The 20,628-nt window shown below is 43.1% G+C and overlaps 1 protein-coding gene across 1 annotated transcript; it reads right to left on the bottom strand.

Annotated features, from left to right (window-relative positions):
- Nucleotides 1–5,004: 5,004 nt before the first annotated feature.
- On the bottom strand, nucleotides 5,005–19,595 carry espnlb (espin like b; the record flags this gene model as incomplete). The annotated part of the gene is made up of 10 exons (XM_079820131.1): nucleotides 5,005–6,480; nucleotides 6,587–6,760; nucleotides 7,508–7,629; nucleotides 7,741–7,876; nucleotides 7,967–8,089; nucleotides 12,564–12,695; nucleotides 12,827–13,009; nucleotides 13,119–13,305; nucleotides 18,823–19,013; nucleotides 19,302–19,595. The coding sequence occupies 10 exons, from the start codon at nucleotides 19,593–19,595 to the stop codon at nucleotides 5,005–5,007; spliced, it is 3,018 nt and encodes a 1,005-aa protein (XP_079676257.1).
- Between the last annotated feature and the right edge of the window lie 1,033 nt (nucleotides 19,596–20,628).

The following is a 20,628-nucleotide window of genomic DNA, read 5'->3' as shown; positions in this document are numbered from 1 at the left end:
GCGCGGTGATCCTAAGCACCCCTCCAAAGCCTGTCGATTCACATCAACCTTGGTGGCGAAATCGCACAGAGCCGCGGGGCAGGCTGCCGCTTCGTTGCATGCCATGGCGATCCATCAGGTCTACCAGGCCAGGATCCTCAAGGACATGCACGAGGGTGGAGTTGATCCGGGGCTCTTAAATGAGCTGCGTGCCGCCACCGACCTCGCTCTCCGGGCGACGAAGGTGACCGCACGCTCCCTGGGTCAAGTGATGTCCACAAAAGTGGTCCAGGAGCGTCACCTGTGGCTGAACCTGGCCGATATGCGGGACACCGAGCGGACCCGGTTCCTCGATGCCCCCATATCCCAGGCCGGCCTCTTCGGCGGGGCGGTTGAGGACTTTGCCCAACAGTTCTCAATCGCCCAGAAGCAGACTGAGGCTATAAAACACGTACTGCCCCGGCGGCCAGCTGCTGCCTCCACCCAGCCGCCGGCACAGTCGCCTCAGTCTGCTCCACGCCGAGGACGCCCTCCTAAGGCTCCCGCCCCTCCCACCCGGTCCAAGCAGCAGCCTTCACCCGGGCCGGGTCGCGGAGGAAGCCGTAGGAAGGCGTCCAAGTCCCCTCAGGCCGCCCCGCTAAACGCCAGGCAAAGCGGCGCTCATGAGACGGACGGCTCAGGGATGGGAAATTCTTTCGAGGAGATGGTAGCAGGACCACTCCTTCCCCCGGTGGAGGGCCGGGGGAGAATCCTTTGTTCAGCTGCTGGCCCCCGGGTCAGCAGCACCCTATTTTGGTCAAAGAAAGAATTAACACTCCCATCCCTGAGCCCACAGAGTCCGGTGATGACGGTGCGCGCCACCCACGGGTCCCGCCACTCGCATCCCACTCTGTCGCCAGCCTCCTGGCAGAGCAGACCCCAGTGGAACGTGCGTCCTTCCCTGGTCTCCTCTGTCAGGACGCAGCAGTCAACCGTGCCCCCGCACCGGGACGCCCCTCAGCCTCCCATGTCCGGGCCGGTGACGCTGCATCGCTGCAAACCCACACCGGGTACGTCTGTAGGATATCGACTCGGTCGCCATGTGCGCGCAGCTTTCGAGCGAGCGCGCGCAGTCTCTGCTGACTTCCCTTCGTCAAATCGAGGGCAAGAGTGCGGTTCCACTGAAACTATTTCAGAGGCTCCTGGGGCATATGGCATCTGCAGCCACGGTGACGCCGCTCGGATTGCTTCATATGAGACCGCTTCAGCACTGGCTACGCGATCGAGTCCCGAGATGGGCATGGCGGTCTGGCACGCTCCGGGTACAAGTGACTCGGGCCTGCTTACAGACTCTCACCCCGTGGTCGAACCTCAGTTTTCTACGGACCGGAGTGTCCTTAGAACGAGTTTCCAGGCATGTTGTTGTATCAACAGATGCATCATCCACGGGCTGGGGTGCCATGTGCACTGGACAAGCAGCCGCGGGCTCCTGGATAGGACCCCAGCGCCTTCTGCATGTCAATTGCCTTGAGTTACTGGCAGTACGGTTCGCCCTGCACCGCTTCCGAGCGTTGCTGAGGGGTCAACATGTACTAGTCAGGACAGACAACACGGCCGTAGTAGCGTACATCAACCACGGCCGTAGTAGCGTACATCAACCACCAGGGCGGTCTACGCTCCCGCCGTATGTCTCAACTCGCCCACCATCTCGTTTTGTGGAGTCAGAAGCACCTGAGGTCCCTTCGTGCTGTCCACATCCCCGGAGACCTGAACTGTGCAGCCGACGAGCTCTCACGGATTCAGCCTCTCCCCGGAGAGTGGAGACTCCACCCCCAGACGGTCCAGCTGATATGGGAACGGTTCGGCGACGCACAGGTAGATCTGTTTGCCTCCCAGGACTCTTCCCATTGCTCCCTGTATTATTCCCTGACCAAGGGCACCCTTGGCACGGATGCACTGGCGCACAGCTGGCCGCCAGGGCTACGCAAGTATGCGTTTCCCCCAGTGAGCCTTCTTGCACGGGTACTGTGCAAGATCAGGGAGGACAAGGAGCAGGTCATGTTGGTCGCCCCGTATTGGCACGGCCAGACCTGGTTCCCAGAACTTATACTCCTTGCGACAGCCCCTCCCTGGCCTATTCCTCTGAGACCGGACCTCCTCACTCAGAGACGGGGCACCTTTTGGCACCCGCGTCCAGCGTTCTGGAAGCTCCACGTGTGGCTTCTGGACGGGACACGGCAGGTTTGAGTAGTCTTCCACCTGCGGTGGTCGCTACCATCACTTCCGCTAGAGCTGAGTCTACGCGACGTCTCTATGCGTTGAAGTGGAACCTCTTCGTCACATGGTGTTCTTCCCGCCAAGAAGACCCCTGGAAATGCCCGATCGGGTCCGTGCTATCGTTTCTCCAGGAGGGGGTGGAGCGAAGGCTGTCTCCTTCCACCCTTAAAGTGTATGTGGCCGCAATATCTGCCTACCACGATCTCCTGGGAGACAAAAAGGTAAGTCAGCACGACCTGATCATCAGGTTCCTGAGGGGGGCGAGGAGACTGAATCCTCCTCGCTCTCCTCTCGTTCCCTCTTGGGACCTCTCAGTAGTCTTAAGTGCTCTGCAGAGGCCTCCCTTTGAGCCTTTGCGGTCGGCTGAGATTAAGTTCTTGTCTATGAAGACGGCTCTGCTGACCGCATTGGCCTCGCTTAAGAGGGTCGGGGACCTGCAAGCATTTTCGGTTGACGAAGCGTGCCTTGAGTTCGGGCCGGCTAACTCTCACGTGATCCTGAGACCCCGGCCCGGATATGTGCCCAAGGTTCCCACCACTCCATTCCGAGATCAGGTGGTGAACCTGCAAGCGCTGCCTTTGGAGGAGGCAGACCCAGCCTTGGCATTGCTCTGTCCAGTACGCGCTCTCCGCGCCTATGTAGACAGTACGCGATGTTTCAGGACCTCAGACCAGCTCTTTGTCTGTTATGGTGGAGAGCGGAAGGGAAGTGCTCTCTCAAAGCAGAGGTTGTCTCACTGGATAGTGGACACCATTGTTTTGGCTTACCAGCAGCAAGGTCGACCATGTCCCCTTGGTGTGAGGGCACACTCCACCCGGAGTGTGGCCTCCTCTTGGGCTCTAGCGCATGGCGCCTCGCTAACAGACATCTGCAGAGCTGCAGGCTGGGCGACACCCAACACATTTGCCAGATTCTACAATCTCCGAGTGGAGCCAGTGTCCGACTATGTACTCGCCCCTACGGGTGGCCGGTAATGGGCCAGGCTCAGGTGTCTCCGCTTGCTCGCCATTCCACTCCAAGGACTGGATACGTGCGATATTTCCCCTCAGGTGAGCTCCCCGAGAGCCCTGAGCTCCTCCAGCACTGCTCACGCCGACATCAGTTCAGTCTGCCCTTTCGAGCCCAGACCCTCATGTTCCCCTCCGGCGACCCCCACACGAGTATTTCCACCGTAAGCCTCCTCAGCGAGCAGGTGTCTTTCCCTTGGCAAGTCCCTGCCACCCCTAGGGTTAAAAATCCACCTTCGGCTGGTACCCTAGAGATCTTCCATATGCAGCCCGTAGCGGGTCATATGTGTGTTCTTAAGCCCTCCCTACGGTAGGCATCTTGGCATTCCCTCACTGGGATATGCTTCCCAGTGTACCTTGGTAATCCTGTGATAAGTGGGAGTCCTTCGTCCATACTAGTCTTACGACAGGGTACTCACACTTACGCAGGGCACTGGACGACAGCTGAGTGGCGTTGTTGTATTGGAACCCCCATTCGTTAGTCACTAACGTACGTCGTAGTGACTGAACGAAAGGGAACGTCTCGGTTACGTATGTAACCCTCGTTCCCTGAGGAGGGAACGGAGACGTACGTTTCCTTTGCCACATCAGCTGTGCTGCCTGGAACGCGGAGTTCAGTCTTGGCTCCTGCAGCAGTAACATAATGCGATGTTGCCAGCGTACTTCCTTATATACCCACGAGGTGGGGCGGAGTTACGCATGCAAATTCCGCATGCCCATGGCATTGGCACTGCCATTGGGCGCTGTTGAATTCTCGAAGATGATTGGCTTCTAAGCGAAACCCCCATTCGTTAGTCACTAACGTACGTCTCCGTTCCCTCCTCAGGGAACGAGGGTTACATACGTAACCGAGACGTTTTTTCTATGGCTCTGCATCAGCCATCCCCATGCCATCACTTTTGGCGAATAAGGTCAAAATACATGCAAAATACCGGCGCGATCATAGATATATGCACAGATTCCTCATTAGTGCTTGCGCGGATCGGTCGAATGAGGCATCTGCGTTTATATATCTTTGATCACGCCAGTATTTTGACCTTATTCGCCGGAAGTTATGGCGCTGGGAATACTAGATGACATTCGTCTGATAAGAAAAAAACATAAATACTGTTCGGTTTCTCGCAGAAACCGATCGTTTCGTGTCTTAAGACATCAATGTGTCGCCACGAGCCGTCTATGTATATGTGTTTTTACTCTCATTGCTCTCATTCTCTAAAATATCCCCATTGATATGCATTCTACGACTCTCACACTGCAACGGTTGGAGTTAAAAATCTTCATTTGTGTTCTACTGAAGAAACAAAGACAACTACATCTTGGATGCCCTGGGGGTAAGCAGATAAACAAAAATGTTGTTTTTGGGTGAATTATCCCTTCAAAGGTTCCCCTATGATTATGAGCCAAGAACCCATTTTAGTGCCATATAGAACCTCTTTTTTTTTTAGAGTGTAGGGGACTCAGAAGTGATTCGTCTCATGAAAGAAACACCACTTTTCAAACAAAATAAAGGTTTATTTATAAAAGAGATGTAGGGCAAACATCAAAATTTGTGGAATGCACATGGCTGTAAGACTCTTTTGGCCAGATTCTTATCATTATGTAATCACCTATAAGGTAAGTTTTACCTGATGCTGCATTACAAAGTACTCAATAGCACACAGTAGTCATAGTCTTTCTTGACATTAGTTTATCTGTATTCAAAATGCCTCAAAATAATTATCAATTACATTGTGTTCATATACAGTATAAACCATCACTGCATTCAAAAATCAAACAACTCTGCTTCTTTCTCCTTCCAGAACGTGAAACTACGATCAATATATTTACAAATTTCATCATTACTAAACATTGAGAAATCATTGCTTCCATCTCTGCCATCAATTGGTATGGTATTCTTGATGATTACCTGCGGCACAACTTTAACCTCAGCACAAGAATCCTTCACAGATTCCTTGGAAATCCCATTTTCTCTTTTCCCAAAGTATTGCATTTTGATGTCCTGGAAACCATCTTTCCACTCGCGTCTCCCAGCCTCAATGTCCACGAGGACGGCTCGGTGGAAGTCTCGGACTGTCTCCCAGGGAAAGTTCCCTATGTGGTCGAACACCTCGAAGCACAACAGGTGCCTCATCTTGCGCTCCTCAGCCGGGAGGTCCTGCTCGAGAATGTGAAAATAGCCGAGCATGAACAGGTCAAGGGTCAGGCTGTCGTAAGCAACAGGAGCGCCGTCCACGCGAGGAAGGAACTGCTCCGGTGAGTAGGTCACACGTTTCCTCTGGAGGCTCCGGATCTGTCGCAATGGGACCCCTGAGGCGACACGCTTCCAGTTGCCAATCATCTTGTCTATTGCGGTTCTTTGCCTGTAGAGATGAAACAGTGATCTGGTTCCTGGCTTGGATACTGCAGTTGTTATTCCTTCTCCTGTAAGAGTGCCAAGCTCTTGTTTCATCTTGGCTCGCATTGATATAGCATACGCAGACCTTTTCCAGTGGCTCAAAAAAAGGACAACGATGCGTTCCTTCCGCAAGCAGGTGGTCTCCATCACTTTAGTTGCATCTTTGCCCAGTGCCTGTTGGCATTTCATGGCACTGTCATTAACGTGATTAATGTCACTGCTTTGGATTGTCCCCATGGACTGCTCATTTCGATTTGTTGATGTAGACAGTTTTAGCTGCCTTGTGTCGGATGTGTTGTTCAAAAGGCCAGAAAATGGGTAGATGTTCCCTATCTGACCCTCAAAGTTGGACCTCAAATTTCTCACAGAAACGCCTGACTGCTGGATCTCCAGCTCCACCTTCTGCCGTCGTCCTCTGATTGAACTTTGCCTCTCTGGCTGGTACGTGAAGACCGACGCCAGATTTGTGTTACAGATCCCATCCTCGCCGTTTGTTTCTGAGAGGTTTGTCAGGAGCAGTGACATGCTCTTTACTATATTCGAGATACGATTGTACCACACAGGAAGAGGCAGAGATTCCTCCATGTTTAGGAGCTGCTTGCACTGGGTGTTGACGGTGATATTAACGATGGGAGCAGGAAGGACGGCCCTAAGTTCCTCCGCCAGCCGGGCAAGCTCTAGCTCATAGACCTGGCATCGTTTTTGAAGGGAAATCGTTTCAATCTGTCCCTCCAAGTAGACCAGGTCATCTTCGGTAAGCAGTTCTCCAAAGGGGCCCAAAATTACATTGTGTACTTGGGAATACCTCCAACCGTCCACCTCAACATGTTTGTCGCTGTTGTCCTGTATAAGATGAAACAATTGTTATTGTCATATTGTATGACGTAGTGTGCTATGGAAGGACATTTTAGCAATGCAGTTTTATGTTGGAGGGGTTTGAGCAGTTTACTTTTCTGCAGTGGTTGTCTTCGTTCTGCAGTCGAGCCTGAAGCTTGCGCACCATAACCTGCCTCTTCCATTCAGCAATGGGCCTCCCATTCTCATCATGAGTCGGGATCAGAGAATCAATGTCAGCAAGATTTGCTTCCAACTCTGCAAGCGGAACAATTCCATTCTCTCCTTTCTGGAAACAGATGCATACAAACTCTGTGATATGATATCACTACTGCTTCAGTTGCAAATAAACACATTCACAAGTCGAAAAAAAAGGGCCGTTGCAAAATATTTTACATTCGTACATTCAGACCTGAATGTAAATGTACCACTCCCCTCTTGAAACACTGATGACACCCACTTTCGAGGAAGTTGAGGTCAAGCTCTAATCAATTGCTAAACTTATGAAATTCCTGATGAAAATGTTCATTAATGAAGGTTTTTTTTGTGCATATGATTTAAACAGTAAAATGTGCATTATGGCAATAAGGTTCAGGTTTGAAACCTGAAATTACATTTTGGCGAGATTTTAAGAGGCTGCATTACTAACCATAAGTCTAAGCCTATGCTGTAAAATATCCTACTTCTGCAACAGAATAAAAAAAGATAATTATGATACATAATTTACTTTTTTCTTTACATCATTCCTTACAATTCCGAGTTTATATATCAAAATCCTGAGTTACCATCCCGTAATTCTGACTTTTATCTCTGAATTGCAAGTTTATAACACATATTTCCAGATTTATTTCTCAAATCTCAATTTTTTGTTTCCTTGGAATTCTGGTGGAAATATACTAGGTGACATCAGCTGAAAATAAAAAAATGTTTCAGAGGCAGAGAAAAATGATGAAGAAACTTTTTTTTATGAAGAAACATGCACTGATAAGAAAGTAAACAGGGTAAATTGTGATTTCATGTTGAGGCTAGCACATACATTTATTGTTTGTCCAGTGAAGACCGCTGTGATTCCTGCTTGTCTCAGCGACTTCATCGACTTTTGAGATAAAACCGCCTCCTCTTCCTCAAGGTGTTTCCTCATGTTAAATGAAGTTACAACTATACACCAAAGACAGAAAATTAGTGAACTTTAGATATATATTTTCTTATTTTGTCAAAGAACATATACTCTGGCCTGAGCCGAACAAATGCAGGGTCATGCACTCTCACCTGTAGAAGCCACTTGCATGTGCTGAAGGGTTCCAGCAGCTCCATCTTTCTTAGCCTGTGAGGAGGCCGGTAATGCGGTTGAGGTATCCAGACATGCTGGAGAGGGACGAGGTTGGGGAGGCACTTCATTCACCGGCTGCTAGGAACACCAAAACACCCGAAGCGATTAAGAACAAGTGTGTCTTGTCATGTTTGCTCAATAAAGATTATAATTAAAAATCATCACCTTGCTATTTTCCATCCGGCCACTATGTTCAAGGTCACAGGACTGGTTCTTAATGTCCTGGTAGGGGTTGGTTGTGTTAAACAAGGTCCTTTCCTCCTCTATGAGGACAATATCTGCAGACTGCTGGAGTAAAGCAGAAAGAGAACAGTGTTTTTCTGAATATTTCTTCATAGTAAACATGGCACAAAATACAGGTGTTGAAGCACAATGTACATCCTGATCTGCCCCCAGCGGGTGAAACAGGAGCTCAAACTGTTTAGTATAGCAGACCTCCCACTTAGTTAACAAAGGAAAACTGCCTATAGAGTTCAGTCATCTGATCGGATGGTTCAAATGACCCATACCTGCAATTGCAGTGATTGATTTCTCTTATGGCCTCTTATGCCACTCTCGCCTTGCTTTTAAAGCTTGCTAAATTATTTTTAACATTCATAATGTGACTACAGTACATTACAGCAGAAGAAAATTAAGACACAACCTTTCCAATGCACTGCATACATGAATTCATACACTAACGTACATTAAAAAAAAAAGAAATTAATAACAAAGATGCACTAAATTGATCAAAAGTGACAGTGAAGTAATTTCTAAAGTCACAAAAGATTATTATTTCAAATAAATGTGTTCTTTTGAACTTTCTATTCACCAAAAAATCATGAAAAACATAAGCAGCACAACTGTTTTCAACATTGATTATAATAAGAAATGTTATTAGTCATGCTTGATAGTCTTTCTTGATAACATTACATTTTTTAAGTTTTAGTTTTTCTTATTCTCACCATAAAGGGAAAACGTTTTTGATATCTTCCCAAAGGCAGTTGTTTTTCAATCTGATATTGATCTTACATTTTATCGAAGCATTACTGAGAACACCTAAGAAAAAACTCTTATATGATTCCTCAGTCCAAGAAGCAATATAGTTATTTAGAAGATATTTCAAAGATTATTTTCCAAGCAGTATTATTTTATATTAAATGTATAAAATCCTACACATTTAATGAATAGGTTCCACATCATACAATATATAAAAAGCAAAAGAAAGTTGATCAAATCTGAAATAACTTACAGTCCTTCACCAGTCAACAGCTGAGTGTAATGAGAGCATCAGTGCTCCAGCCATCCAGTGGCCAAATGCTTAAGGATCAGCACACTATAACCAGTGAGCACAGACAGGAGGTCTTCATAGTAAAGTATGAATAATTCAAGGGTGGGATTAGGTGAACCGATGTTCTTTACAACTTTAAAGGTCTAAAGGCTGCCACACGTTCCTCAGCACACGTTCCTTGCCACGCATCTTAAATTCACCAGAGCACAAGTGTGCGTTCCGCACATTTTTCTTTTTCTTTCTTTACTGAACTACAGTCACTAAACACTATTGCTGTTCTGAATGGCTTGTAAGAGAATTACTTCAGTTCCACAAAAGGGCAAAGATCAAAGAACAGGTCTTGATGGTGAATGGATACACATGTATGAACAGACAGTTCTAATCTCTGTTGTGGTGTCACATTAGTATCTATCCGTAAGTAATTTGCCAAATTTGAACAAGCTTCACTTAATACCTCTGCGTCACAGGCACCTCAGCCGACCGGGAGTAAAGAGAGAGGTCAATACACATCAGTTACACAGACGATTAGATATGCAGGAGGAACAGATCAGGCGGTTCTAAGCATCAGATCACACCCATTCTATTCATTTGCAGGCACTTCATGCAGGATCTATTGTATTGTATTATATTATATTATATATATACTTAATTATTTTATATTAAATATCGAAACATTTTTACTTTCAGTCAACATTGTAAATTTTACGGCAAAAAGAATTTTACCATAAAAAATACGGTAGCAACATTTTTGGTTTTACAGATGTAAGTTATATTTACAGTACATAGCCGTATTTCTTTAACTGAAATAATATTATTTTACCAATCCTATTGAAATACTAATATTGGTTATGCCTTTGATATATATACTGACAACCAGAGAGTCACATGATGAATCAAAGCTCATCACAAGAAGCTTTAAGAAGGACAATATTAATATAGAGAAGGTGCACAGTGTCATTCACCAAAAACACTAAACACCATCATGGTAAGACACATGACATTTAAAAAATGCTATAAATATTAATTTAACAACATTAAATGTAACATAAAACCCTAAAGTACATAATTGATTAGAAAAAACTAAGAAGAAACAGTTATTTCAACGGAAACACATCAAATGTTAAGTGTCGTGCAGGGAATTCTGGGAATGTCAATTTACATTTTTTTCACTGTAAATTACACAACGACTTGTTCCTTTTCACTTCCAAAAACTGTAAAGTTAACGGTATTTTACTGTAAAATTACATTAAATGTAAGGTTAGATCTAATACAGTTATTCACCGTATATAGTATGTAAAGTTTCTGTTACCCAGTTAACTGTTTTTAACCGTAACATTTTTACAGTCTTTTACCATTACCCCCCCCCCATAATTCTATTTAAACAGGTTCTTCATACAGGCTCTATTGTATTTTATAATATTCAATTACTTTTTTTTATTTCATGCCAAATTTAATTTAATTGGAGATTATATGCTGTAGAGAAAAATGTCCTTTATAAATTATTTTTAAAAGTGCTCTTTATAAATAACCGATTTTTAGTGCAAATATTGTGAGTTTTGAATTATCCTACATTAGAATTTACCACTATCATTGTGTCTGCCCTTTTCTTCATTAGCTTTCTGTGGTAATAATTAAACTGCTCTTATATATGTAAATATTCCTCCTAGCAATAATTATTTTCAAGAACCCCACTGTCCTGCTCACACTTTCCTATGGGGAGACCCGTTCACACAGAACAAGCTGTCAGATCTGAAGCCATGCCACCGTAACCAAACAAAACTTCAGCACACAAACTGGTGAGAACATCACATCTCTTGTCGGCTTTGTGATGCATTGACCGAGCATGAACGTCTCAAGCACACGGGAGTAAAATGCCCTCTGACAAACCCACTCACTGCATTTATGAGCCTCTGTCTGACACCTGAGACAGAGGATCTTATATCGTCCTCCTCACCCCTGGAGCTCTGGAGCTCGCGCTGAGAGGGGCGTGAGTGATAGCTGATAGGTCCTTCATGCGCCAACCAGACAGTACTAAGTGTCTTGCTAATCAGCTTGTGTCAGGCCAGCCATAACGGTTTAATATGCCATCGTAGTTATGCTATCAAAAGAAAGGATGACGCTTAGGCTACATAGTTTCCACTTCATTTATGAACAAATGACGTATCTGATGCCCTTTTGCAAAGGGGTGACAAAGGAGGTGGAGCTGAAATATAAATATTTAGTGAGTTATGGAGAGCATTGGTGTTTGATACTATTCAGTTCATTCAGATCTCTCGACTGGATTCTGACCTTTTTGTCTATGGATGACATAAAATGTCCAGCTACACTCACTAAATAATCAGTCTACAAAATGCACAAAAATGACCAGGCAATTAAATCATTAGATTTGCGTGTTCTTGAATTATCCAATGACAATTATCCAAGAGAATAAATACACACTTGTCAACACCTTTGCTCTTAGCAGACGTGGATCAAATTATAACCAAATTAGGGATGCCTCTGTTATTAAAGGATTAAAGGTATCTGTTCAGCCTTTGGATAGGATGTTCCTGTGAAGAATATCTTGTCCCATATCTGATAAATAATGGAGAACTTCTTCAGCAGGAATGAGTCAGTTGGTCGCAGTGTAAGGGGTACATAAATGCACTTTAATATGTGTTCCTTGTCCTCTATTTTTTTAGCATGACTCAGCCAATATGAGCTACTATTTCATTAGCTCAAATATATTCATGCTAGACAAGTGGAGTGTTTGCCCGTAGGTGGCAGTAACAGTTTGCTATTTCAAGGTGGAGCATTACCAAAACCCAGAACATCAGCTGTCAATGTTTGCAATATTAATGGGTGTAAAGCACTTGAGTAAATGTACTTAATTGCTATACTTAACTATTATAATTAAACATGGAACACTTTTTTACAAGTGTGTAATCTGACTTTTAAATGTGTAAGATTTTGACAGTATCCATAATTTAACTTAAATAAACCACAGTTCAACAGTTAATCAACAGTAATATTGTGAAATATTATTACAATTAAAAATATATATTTTAAAATGTAATTTATTCCTGTGATGTCAAAGCTGAATTTTCAGCATCATCACTCCAGTCTTCAGTGTCACATGATCCTTCAGAAATCATTCTAATATGATGATTTGCTGCTCAAGAAACATTTCTTATTATTAATGTTGAAAACAGTTGTGCTGCTTAATATTTTTGTGATTTTTTTTATTTTTAGGATTGTTTGATTTATATAAAGTTCAAAAGAACAACATTTATTTTAAACTGAAATCTGCTGGAACAGTTATTTTTGGTTGGTTTAATGTGTCCTTGCTGAATAAAAATACATTCTTACTGACCCCCACATATTTGAACATTAGTGTATATAGAAACTGTATGCAAATGGCCAGAATTAACTTTGTAAAATACATCTCATCTAATTAAAAAAATTGGCTAGCAGTTAAAGAAGCTGTGCTGAGGAAAGTACTAATTATCTTACATGAGCATCAGCATCACGGAGGAAGCTGGCACAATCATGATAGCCATTGTATTCTGCCAGGTCCACTGCAGTAAACCCATCCGAATCTCTCTCCAGTGGGCTGACGTGATTATTCAGCAGCACTCGGCAGCACTGAGGGAACGAGAGATTACAACTGTCATTCAAAACCTCTGCGAAAGCATTTCTAACACTACTTAAACTGTATAATCAGAGTGATCGTGATAAGGATTTGGGATTGGAATTAAAGGAACAGTGACAGGCACCTCCAGTTCTCCATTCTCTGCTGCATCATGCAGGGGGGTTCCACCCCAGAGGTCTCTCAGGGCTTTTGCTCCCATCAGCAAGAGACGCTCCATGATGCGATGGTGGCCCTCGCTAGCGGCGAAGTGCAGTGCTGTGGCTCCGTCCTTGTCCTGACAGGACAGATCCAGATCTGTGAAGGAGGCCTAAAGATCCATGTCAGAGACAGAGTCAACTCTAACACAATACGCTCAAATATATTTAATAAAACCTGAGTGAAATCATGCCAAAGTGACCGAAGCAGCTGTAACTCACCAGCCAGACCACCAAGGCATAGTGTCCCATGTGGGCAGCTGCATGCAACACACTCATGCCATCTTTGGCCTGCACATGGACATTTGCACCACAGTCCTTCACCAGGTATTCAACCACATGCAGATGCCCTTCCTGACAGGCTAGATAGAGTGGCGTGGCCCCAGTACCTGTCTGGCAGTCCACACACCTGCAAAAATAATACATATTAGACTTTGTTCCTATAGACTAACAGCATTATATTGAAGTTGACTTTTAAGAAAGGATTTATAATATTTCAGCTCATTTCAGTGCAGTGTCAGGTATTTACAATCCATTTACAATCCAATTCGCTTATATGTGTAGGCCTATTGCATGTATTCCAAACAAAACTGTGCCCGGTCGCTGTGTTCATAATTGTCTTTTTTGCTGGAGGAAAAAAAAAACCTGACAGAAAGCTGACATTGGCTACATGTCAGATCATATAACTCCACTGACCAAACTATTCACCCAAGACGTAAAACGTATGGAAATATACGCATCACAGCGCTGCGCATAAAGTAGGCTATTGTTAAATTGTCAAGTTAAATTGTTAACATGCTTAACTCTTTCCCCGCCATTGATGGAATTTTCCGTCATTTATGAGACAATGCTTTAGCCTGGCTCCGCCCTCCTACGTACTTCCGCTTTATTTTAATTTTCCTTCAGTACTCCACCTGGGTCTGCGATATATTCTTAGGTTTTCTCCGAACAAATTTTTACCGGTCCAATCAGCGAACAGAGGGAGTGGCTAAGAACAATGACGTTGATGTTGTGTGCTAGTCAGGGGAGCCGCTAGCAATTTTGGGCCCTATGAAAGAATATGATGTTGGGCCCCCTACAGCACCAACCTAGCTATCCAAAATCTTTGTCTGCTATTTAATAATACTGACCAATCAAGCTCCGCTCGCTCAACCCAGAATGCCCCAATTGGCTGATGAAACATTGATTAAAATTAAGATAAAATTTATACAAAATGAAATTAACTTTAAAGAAAGGCTTTCTACTAAACAAAACTTAATGAAGCGGTCAAAATCATGTCTGACCCACTCCATATCTCCTGGCATTGCGCATCTTACGATGTGTCCTTTCTCACTCATGCTGTTCACTTTTCATAACCAACATAGATTGACAGATTGACAACATAGATAGACATAAAAAAATAACATTATTATATTTAAACATAAATATAAAACGAAATACCTTTTCATAATGGCTACAACAATATAGCAGCCTATAGTACAGATACATTTCATGTCGGAGTGGGATTTGAGCAAATGTCGCTTTACCCATGAGCGTTAGCGGTTCATAAGTGGAGCGGTTTTCCGGATTTTTTGCTGGAAATGCAGTAATAAGCCATAATTTAGTTATATTTGTAACTGTTTCGTAGATTATACATTTATAATTTCTATTACATTACTACTAGTGCTGTTACTACTAATAAAACCAATCTCTGGGGGCCCCAAAAGTGGTGGGCTCTTAGAATCGTCCCAACTTTCCCCCCCTTAGCAGCGCCCCTGGTGCTAGTTTGAGTTGTAGTTCAGTAATGGCGGCGGAGAAAGATGCGAGCGAAGCCATTCATTGCGTTGTGGCACCGCTGCCGAATATCCAGAAGTTAAAGCCTTTCCAGCTCGCTCCGTTAGTGGTGAAGAAGTTGGCTGAAGCCCTATTCGGACGATAATTGTTTCTCGTGGGGTCGGAAGGTATTGTCATCATTTACAGGGGCTAGACAGTGATTTTATTGCCGTCCTTCTCCCACCACCCACGTAAAAATCCCCGGCCGAATGACCTACTGTTTTAGACAAACACCAATGTCGTGTGGTAATTTAATTGCTGTCCGAATCCACATCTCTGAGTTTTCAAGAATATATCACTTCAAAATTTACTGTTTATATCCTTTTTGACCACTGCAGAGCACCGTACGGTTGCGCTTCGCTGTAATTTGGATGCATTTCTAGACTTCTAGACTTTCTAGACTATTTACAAGAGCAATATATTTCATCACCGCTCAAAAAATAAAAAGAAGAAAAGCACGTAAACATTTGAATTCGGCCATTATTTACGGCAGCATTTATTTTTATCCTACCAAGCATATGATATTTTATTTACAGCATACAATCATGTTACGGACCACGTGAGCAATGCATTCCCGATCACAAAACTCTCTCCTCCACTGTGAATAAATCACAATACGAATGCACAAGTTTTAGGTTTTATCACTGAGGTGGCGTGCACAATCTGCACAGTTATTATGACGGATTTCCATGTGAGAAACAGAGGCGAACGGCGCATGACATACCTCACAACCAAATGTTAGCGATTGGTTATGGCAGATCCAGAGTGGCTCTTGGCAGATCCAATAGTTTTAAACTTCAACAGAGTACCCACCTTCAAGGAAGTAAACGCTTGTCAATGGAGAGTGGCCAGGCTCTCTGTACAAATGAAATGTACGGGAGTCTGGTAAGACCAGGCTAACAATGCTTCCCCGCCATTGATGGAATTTTCTGTCTTTCCGTGACACCACAGGCAAAGAAGCAGAAACAAGCGATAGCATATGTAAGCGTATGCATATGTAAAATAATAACGCTATCATCAACATTAAACAGCATATGTGCAAATTCCAGAAAGCATGTGTGCACCCTTGAAGGTCATTTCGGGACGACACTTGTAGGAGCGTTCCAAACGAAAGTGAACAACTGAATCCCTTCACGAGGGGCCCTTCCACAGGTCCGTTAGCGAAGGGAACATAACAACGGTCACTTCAAGGAAGTAATTTAATCAATTATTAAAGCTACACTGTGTGATATTTTCCCCCATCTAGTGGTGAAAAGGTATATGACCATCCAGTGAATTTTAGTTTCTGTTCCTCTCAATTCCGATTTCGTTTCAACTCCTACCGTGGCCGATTTAGTCCAAGATTAACATGGCTTCCAGTTCGACCTCGTCCACATTCGACACGGTGCCTGTGGGATATTCTGTGCGCAGTGGGATGGTTGGAACTCAACTGGCCTAATTATTCGGCTAGAAAGAACTGCAGCTAATCCAGAGTGAACTTTGATGATAGTAATGTTTATTCAGTCATCCAATTGCAAGGCATAAACAGGTTTGCGTGGATATGTACATAAATGTGGTTTCTGTGAGAGAACAAATAAGGATGGTAAATATACATACACAGTCAAGAACTGTATAACTATACTTATACGTTACATTTGTATAATGTAACCGTAAACCAGAGCTTATTGTACCATATATAGGCGCTAAATGCAGCTCCATTAAAAGGAGCGGAGCTGCCGCTGCTAACAAGCGGTGTCCGGTTACAAAAGTGTGTGCGCCGCTTTAACGTTAGCACTGCAGTGCGCTCTGTATAACAATTGTTAATATGCCGATCAGACCTGATACATATTTCCATCAACATACATTACAAGCAAATATTTTCTAAAAACGAATAAACATTGTTGATAACAAAATAACTGAATGATTATTCAAATAGGCCATTACGCTATCGTATGTTGACACAAAAATACTTCTGAGGTGACATCAACTGAATTACTGGATGACACACTCTGAAACACATCTACAATGACAATAACTATTATTACTTACGGAATTATTAACGCACAGAAATACCACACAAGGAAAAACAGACTTTTGAGGAATAAACAAGCCAGGAAAACTCTGTATAACTCTGTTACTGGACGCTGCTGAGATGAAAACTCTCTGCACATGCACCAGACAAGTCTGAACAAGTTGACGCGCACATGCGCGAGGCAGAGAATTTTGTACAGTGCCATCGAGTATTAAAACCGGTTAAAACGCGAAATGCGAAGCTTGAATTTACGGGTATGTCCCTCTTTGGCTAATGTACTTTCAAGATGGAGGGGCAACATGGCGACCACCGTTAGATCCCATTACCTTATGTATTTTCAATGGCATATTATAAACTTACGAGAATACTTTATTACTTGAAAGAAGTAAATATACATTAATGAGCACATATATTTTTGAAAGAACTAAGTGTTTTTAGCTAAGAATAGACTAAAAAAGTTACACAGTGTAGCTTTAATAATTATTTAATCAATCACTTCCGATTGGAATTTGATGTATAAATCAAAACCGAATGAAATGTAAACCCAGGCTGAGCTATAGGAATGTGCAAGCTTTGGGGGTGTTGATGGCCTCAATCTACTCCATCATTCTGAATCCCATCCATGATTTTCTCAGTTGTTTGCTCAAAATGTTGCTTTTTTTAAAATGAAACTTCAAGTGTCGATAAAAAAAAAATGCATGAAGCTAATTATTGTAATATTCTAATATTCTAAAAGAGTTAATTGATCTGATTATTTCAGGTCTACACCACCCCTTCCAATCGAAATTTCATTCAGATTGAGCTCCCATACAGATTATTTGTTTGCATGTAAACACAGCTAAGAGGTATACGCTCTATTGCATCATTAAGTAGAAGTTGGTGGTTGTGCAGATGTACAGTAAACACACAGGTGGCGTCATGTGGCAGGTAAGAGGCTCCTCATGTATTATAGAGGACAGAGCCCAGATGGTGGGTTTGACATGTGTCAGATGACCTTTTCTCAGCCTCCCTGAAGAGCAACAGCTCCCAAGAATTGGCAACATGACTCTAAACTGCTGCCTTCATGTGAATTTGTGTAAGCATGATGACTCATGGTTTTGCCCATACGCAAACATACATTTTAAATAATGTAGCTTTTCTGGTTTTGAGTTCCTTTTTCTAATGAGTAGCAATAACAACACAACACTGAAATGGACCCTTTTCTATGGAAGTCTATTTCCGCCACATAACCAAAAATGTGCTCATAATGTGCTATAAGTATGACATAAAAGGTCAAAATTACTGAGTTACTGAATTACTGAGAAACTAAGTAATAATAATACAAAATAAAAAGTCAAAATTATGAGAGACAAAGTCAATTATGCAATAAAAAAAAGTCTAAGGCCTGGTTTTACAGACAAGGCCTATATTAAGCCAGGATTAGGCTTAGTTCAATTTAAGTGGCTTTTATAAACAAGCCTTTGAAATTAAGCCTTGTCTGTAAAACCGGCCATTAATTCTGAAATACTAAGTCAAATATGAGATAAACATTTGACATTTTATGACTGTTTATCTCATAATTGTGACCTTTTGTCATTGTTTTTATGTCCTAATTTTGACTCATAATTGTTCGGTTCTTAAATGTTTTCGACTCATTCATTAAATTATATTTTAATTTGTATTTATTTATGTTTCTCTGTTACTGTTCCAGCAGATTTTGATGATATTTATCCAATATATTGCGATTTCAAATTAATAATTTTGTCATTACTCACCCTCATGCCGTTCCAAAACTGTGTGATCTGCAGAACACACACACACAAAATATATTTTGAAGAAAGCTGGTAACCAAACAGTTTTGGTTACCTTTAACTTCCATGGGGACAAAAAAAAAATAATTTTTTTTGTGTGTTCTGGGGTCTGAAATGATATGAGGGTGAATAAACGATGTTTGGTAGTTTGTACCCAACATTTTCAAAAGAGCAGTCTGCCTGTAGCTTAACTATTTTAAATTACGAGAAGCTTCTAACTTGGCAAGCCAGAGGTTCAAAGTATACATACTGTACTGAAAGGTGAATTAAAGTGGAAGCTTTTAGCCAGTCAGTGACTGTCTGTGAGCCTCACCGTGGGGAGCTGGACATGAGCAGTTTGAGAGAGGTGAGATCTCCGCTGGCTGCAGCGTAATGGACAGGTCGAGCTCCACAATCCGTCTCTGCCTCTGTACTGCCTCCCTCAAACAACAGCCACTGTACTGCCTCCGCATGGCCAAACCTGGCAGCCAGGTGCAGGGCTGTCGCTCCCTCGCCATCACGATCCTGTAGGCCAAAACAAAGACAGACGTCAGCACCCAATACCCAGTTTGAAGAGGTCTGAATTATGGGCATGGTAAGTAGTACATCACAATGACCTTTCAGTACACTGATCCGCCATTATACCGTCAGTGATATTAATAAAAGAGGTGCTTTTTTGCTTACATTGTACATCCATCATCAATGACCTGTGTAATTGACAGTAAAGGAAACTGACACAGCAGCCCATCCTAAAGAACACCATCAATCCCGCTGTCAATTGTAATTTGTCTCTCAATACATCATGGCACTCACCTCAATCCCACACCTCTCCTGTCTCAGCAGCCACTGCAGCTCCCGCACGTGCCCAGTGGCAGCAGCATCATGGGCGGCCGTAGCTCCATTTCTCGTACAGGTGTGGCAGGGGAAACGAGCTTCATTTACCAAAAACTCCAGGCAGCCCAGTTGGCCACAGCGAGCAGCATGGTGGACAGGTGAAGCTCCCTGGGTGTCTGTGATGGCTGGACTGAGGCATCCGGACACATGCAGGGCCCTCAGAGCCTCCACATCCCCCTCTCGAGCTGCCTGAACGGCCCTGTGAAGCACCATGCTAGACCTCAGCAAGTCGAAACAAAAGTGGCAGGGGTCCTTGGGCTGTACCCAACTATCTCTCCCGCTCCCTCTCTAAAATGATACCTGAGCTTGCTGACAGATGTCCATGGGAGAGATGAAGGGGGTGGATAGCACTGAGCCAGAAATGTAACGAGAGCCCTCATTTGAACATTTTCATCTGCTTATATTCTCAGATACAATGACAAAGTAGGATGATGGGAGAAGATGCTCTGCTTAAGAACAATGTGCTTTTTAAATGGTAACATATTTAGAGATAAGTTTAGCATGCGCTGGATGATGAGGCATTGTTATTAAAGGAAATGATATCGTTCTTGTTAATAATTAGATATTTAAAATGTTATTAATGTAAAATCCAAAATCCTTTTTACATATGTTACTATACACTCCAAAAAATGTACTTTCACTGTTGTTAGTTGCACTCAAATCATCCTTGTTCACATTACTTAAAAAACTCATGTAACTACTTGAACTTAAATGTACTTAGTTGTTTCTACTAAAAATGAGTATTGTCAGCGTTACTTAATAAGTGTTTTTTCAGTCAACTTAACATTGCTGAGTGAAACGAACAAACTAGGCAGTGGATCTGTAGTTCCCAGCATGCTTTGCAAGTGACTGCATTAGGAGAGTAAATTTGGGGATTAAAGTGTTATTTTATGTGTTTTTCAGTAAAGGGAAAGATGTTGTTAGTTTATGTTAGTGTTTAATGTTCAGTTATGTTGGACATTTAGAGGAGTTTCTGTAATTTTGTGGTTACCATTATGCAGAAGAGGGGTGCATGTGTTTAGTCTGTGGGCACTCACATACACATTTATTGGATGGAATTCCTGCCCTCAAATAAATTAAGTTTGACTCAATTTAACAATATGCTTGTTAATTAATAGTTCTCCACTTAGAAAATACTTAAATGTATTACTAAATACTTTAAAATATAATTATCCTGTAAGAACAACACCTTAACACCTCATTGGTGGTGGTTGAGGAGATTCCCCCCTTCTATGTAAAGCGCTTT

The sequence above is a fragment of the Gobio gobio genome, assembly GCF_949357685.1.
Source record: "Gobio gobio genome assembly, chromosome: 6".
Lineage (NCBI taxonomy): Eukaryota > Metazoa > Chordata > Actinopteri > Cypriniformes > Gobionidae > Gobio > Gobio gobio.
Note: the sequence above shows the minus strand (reverse complement) of the source record. Positions and strands in the feature narration are given on the sequence as shown.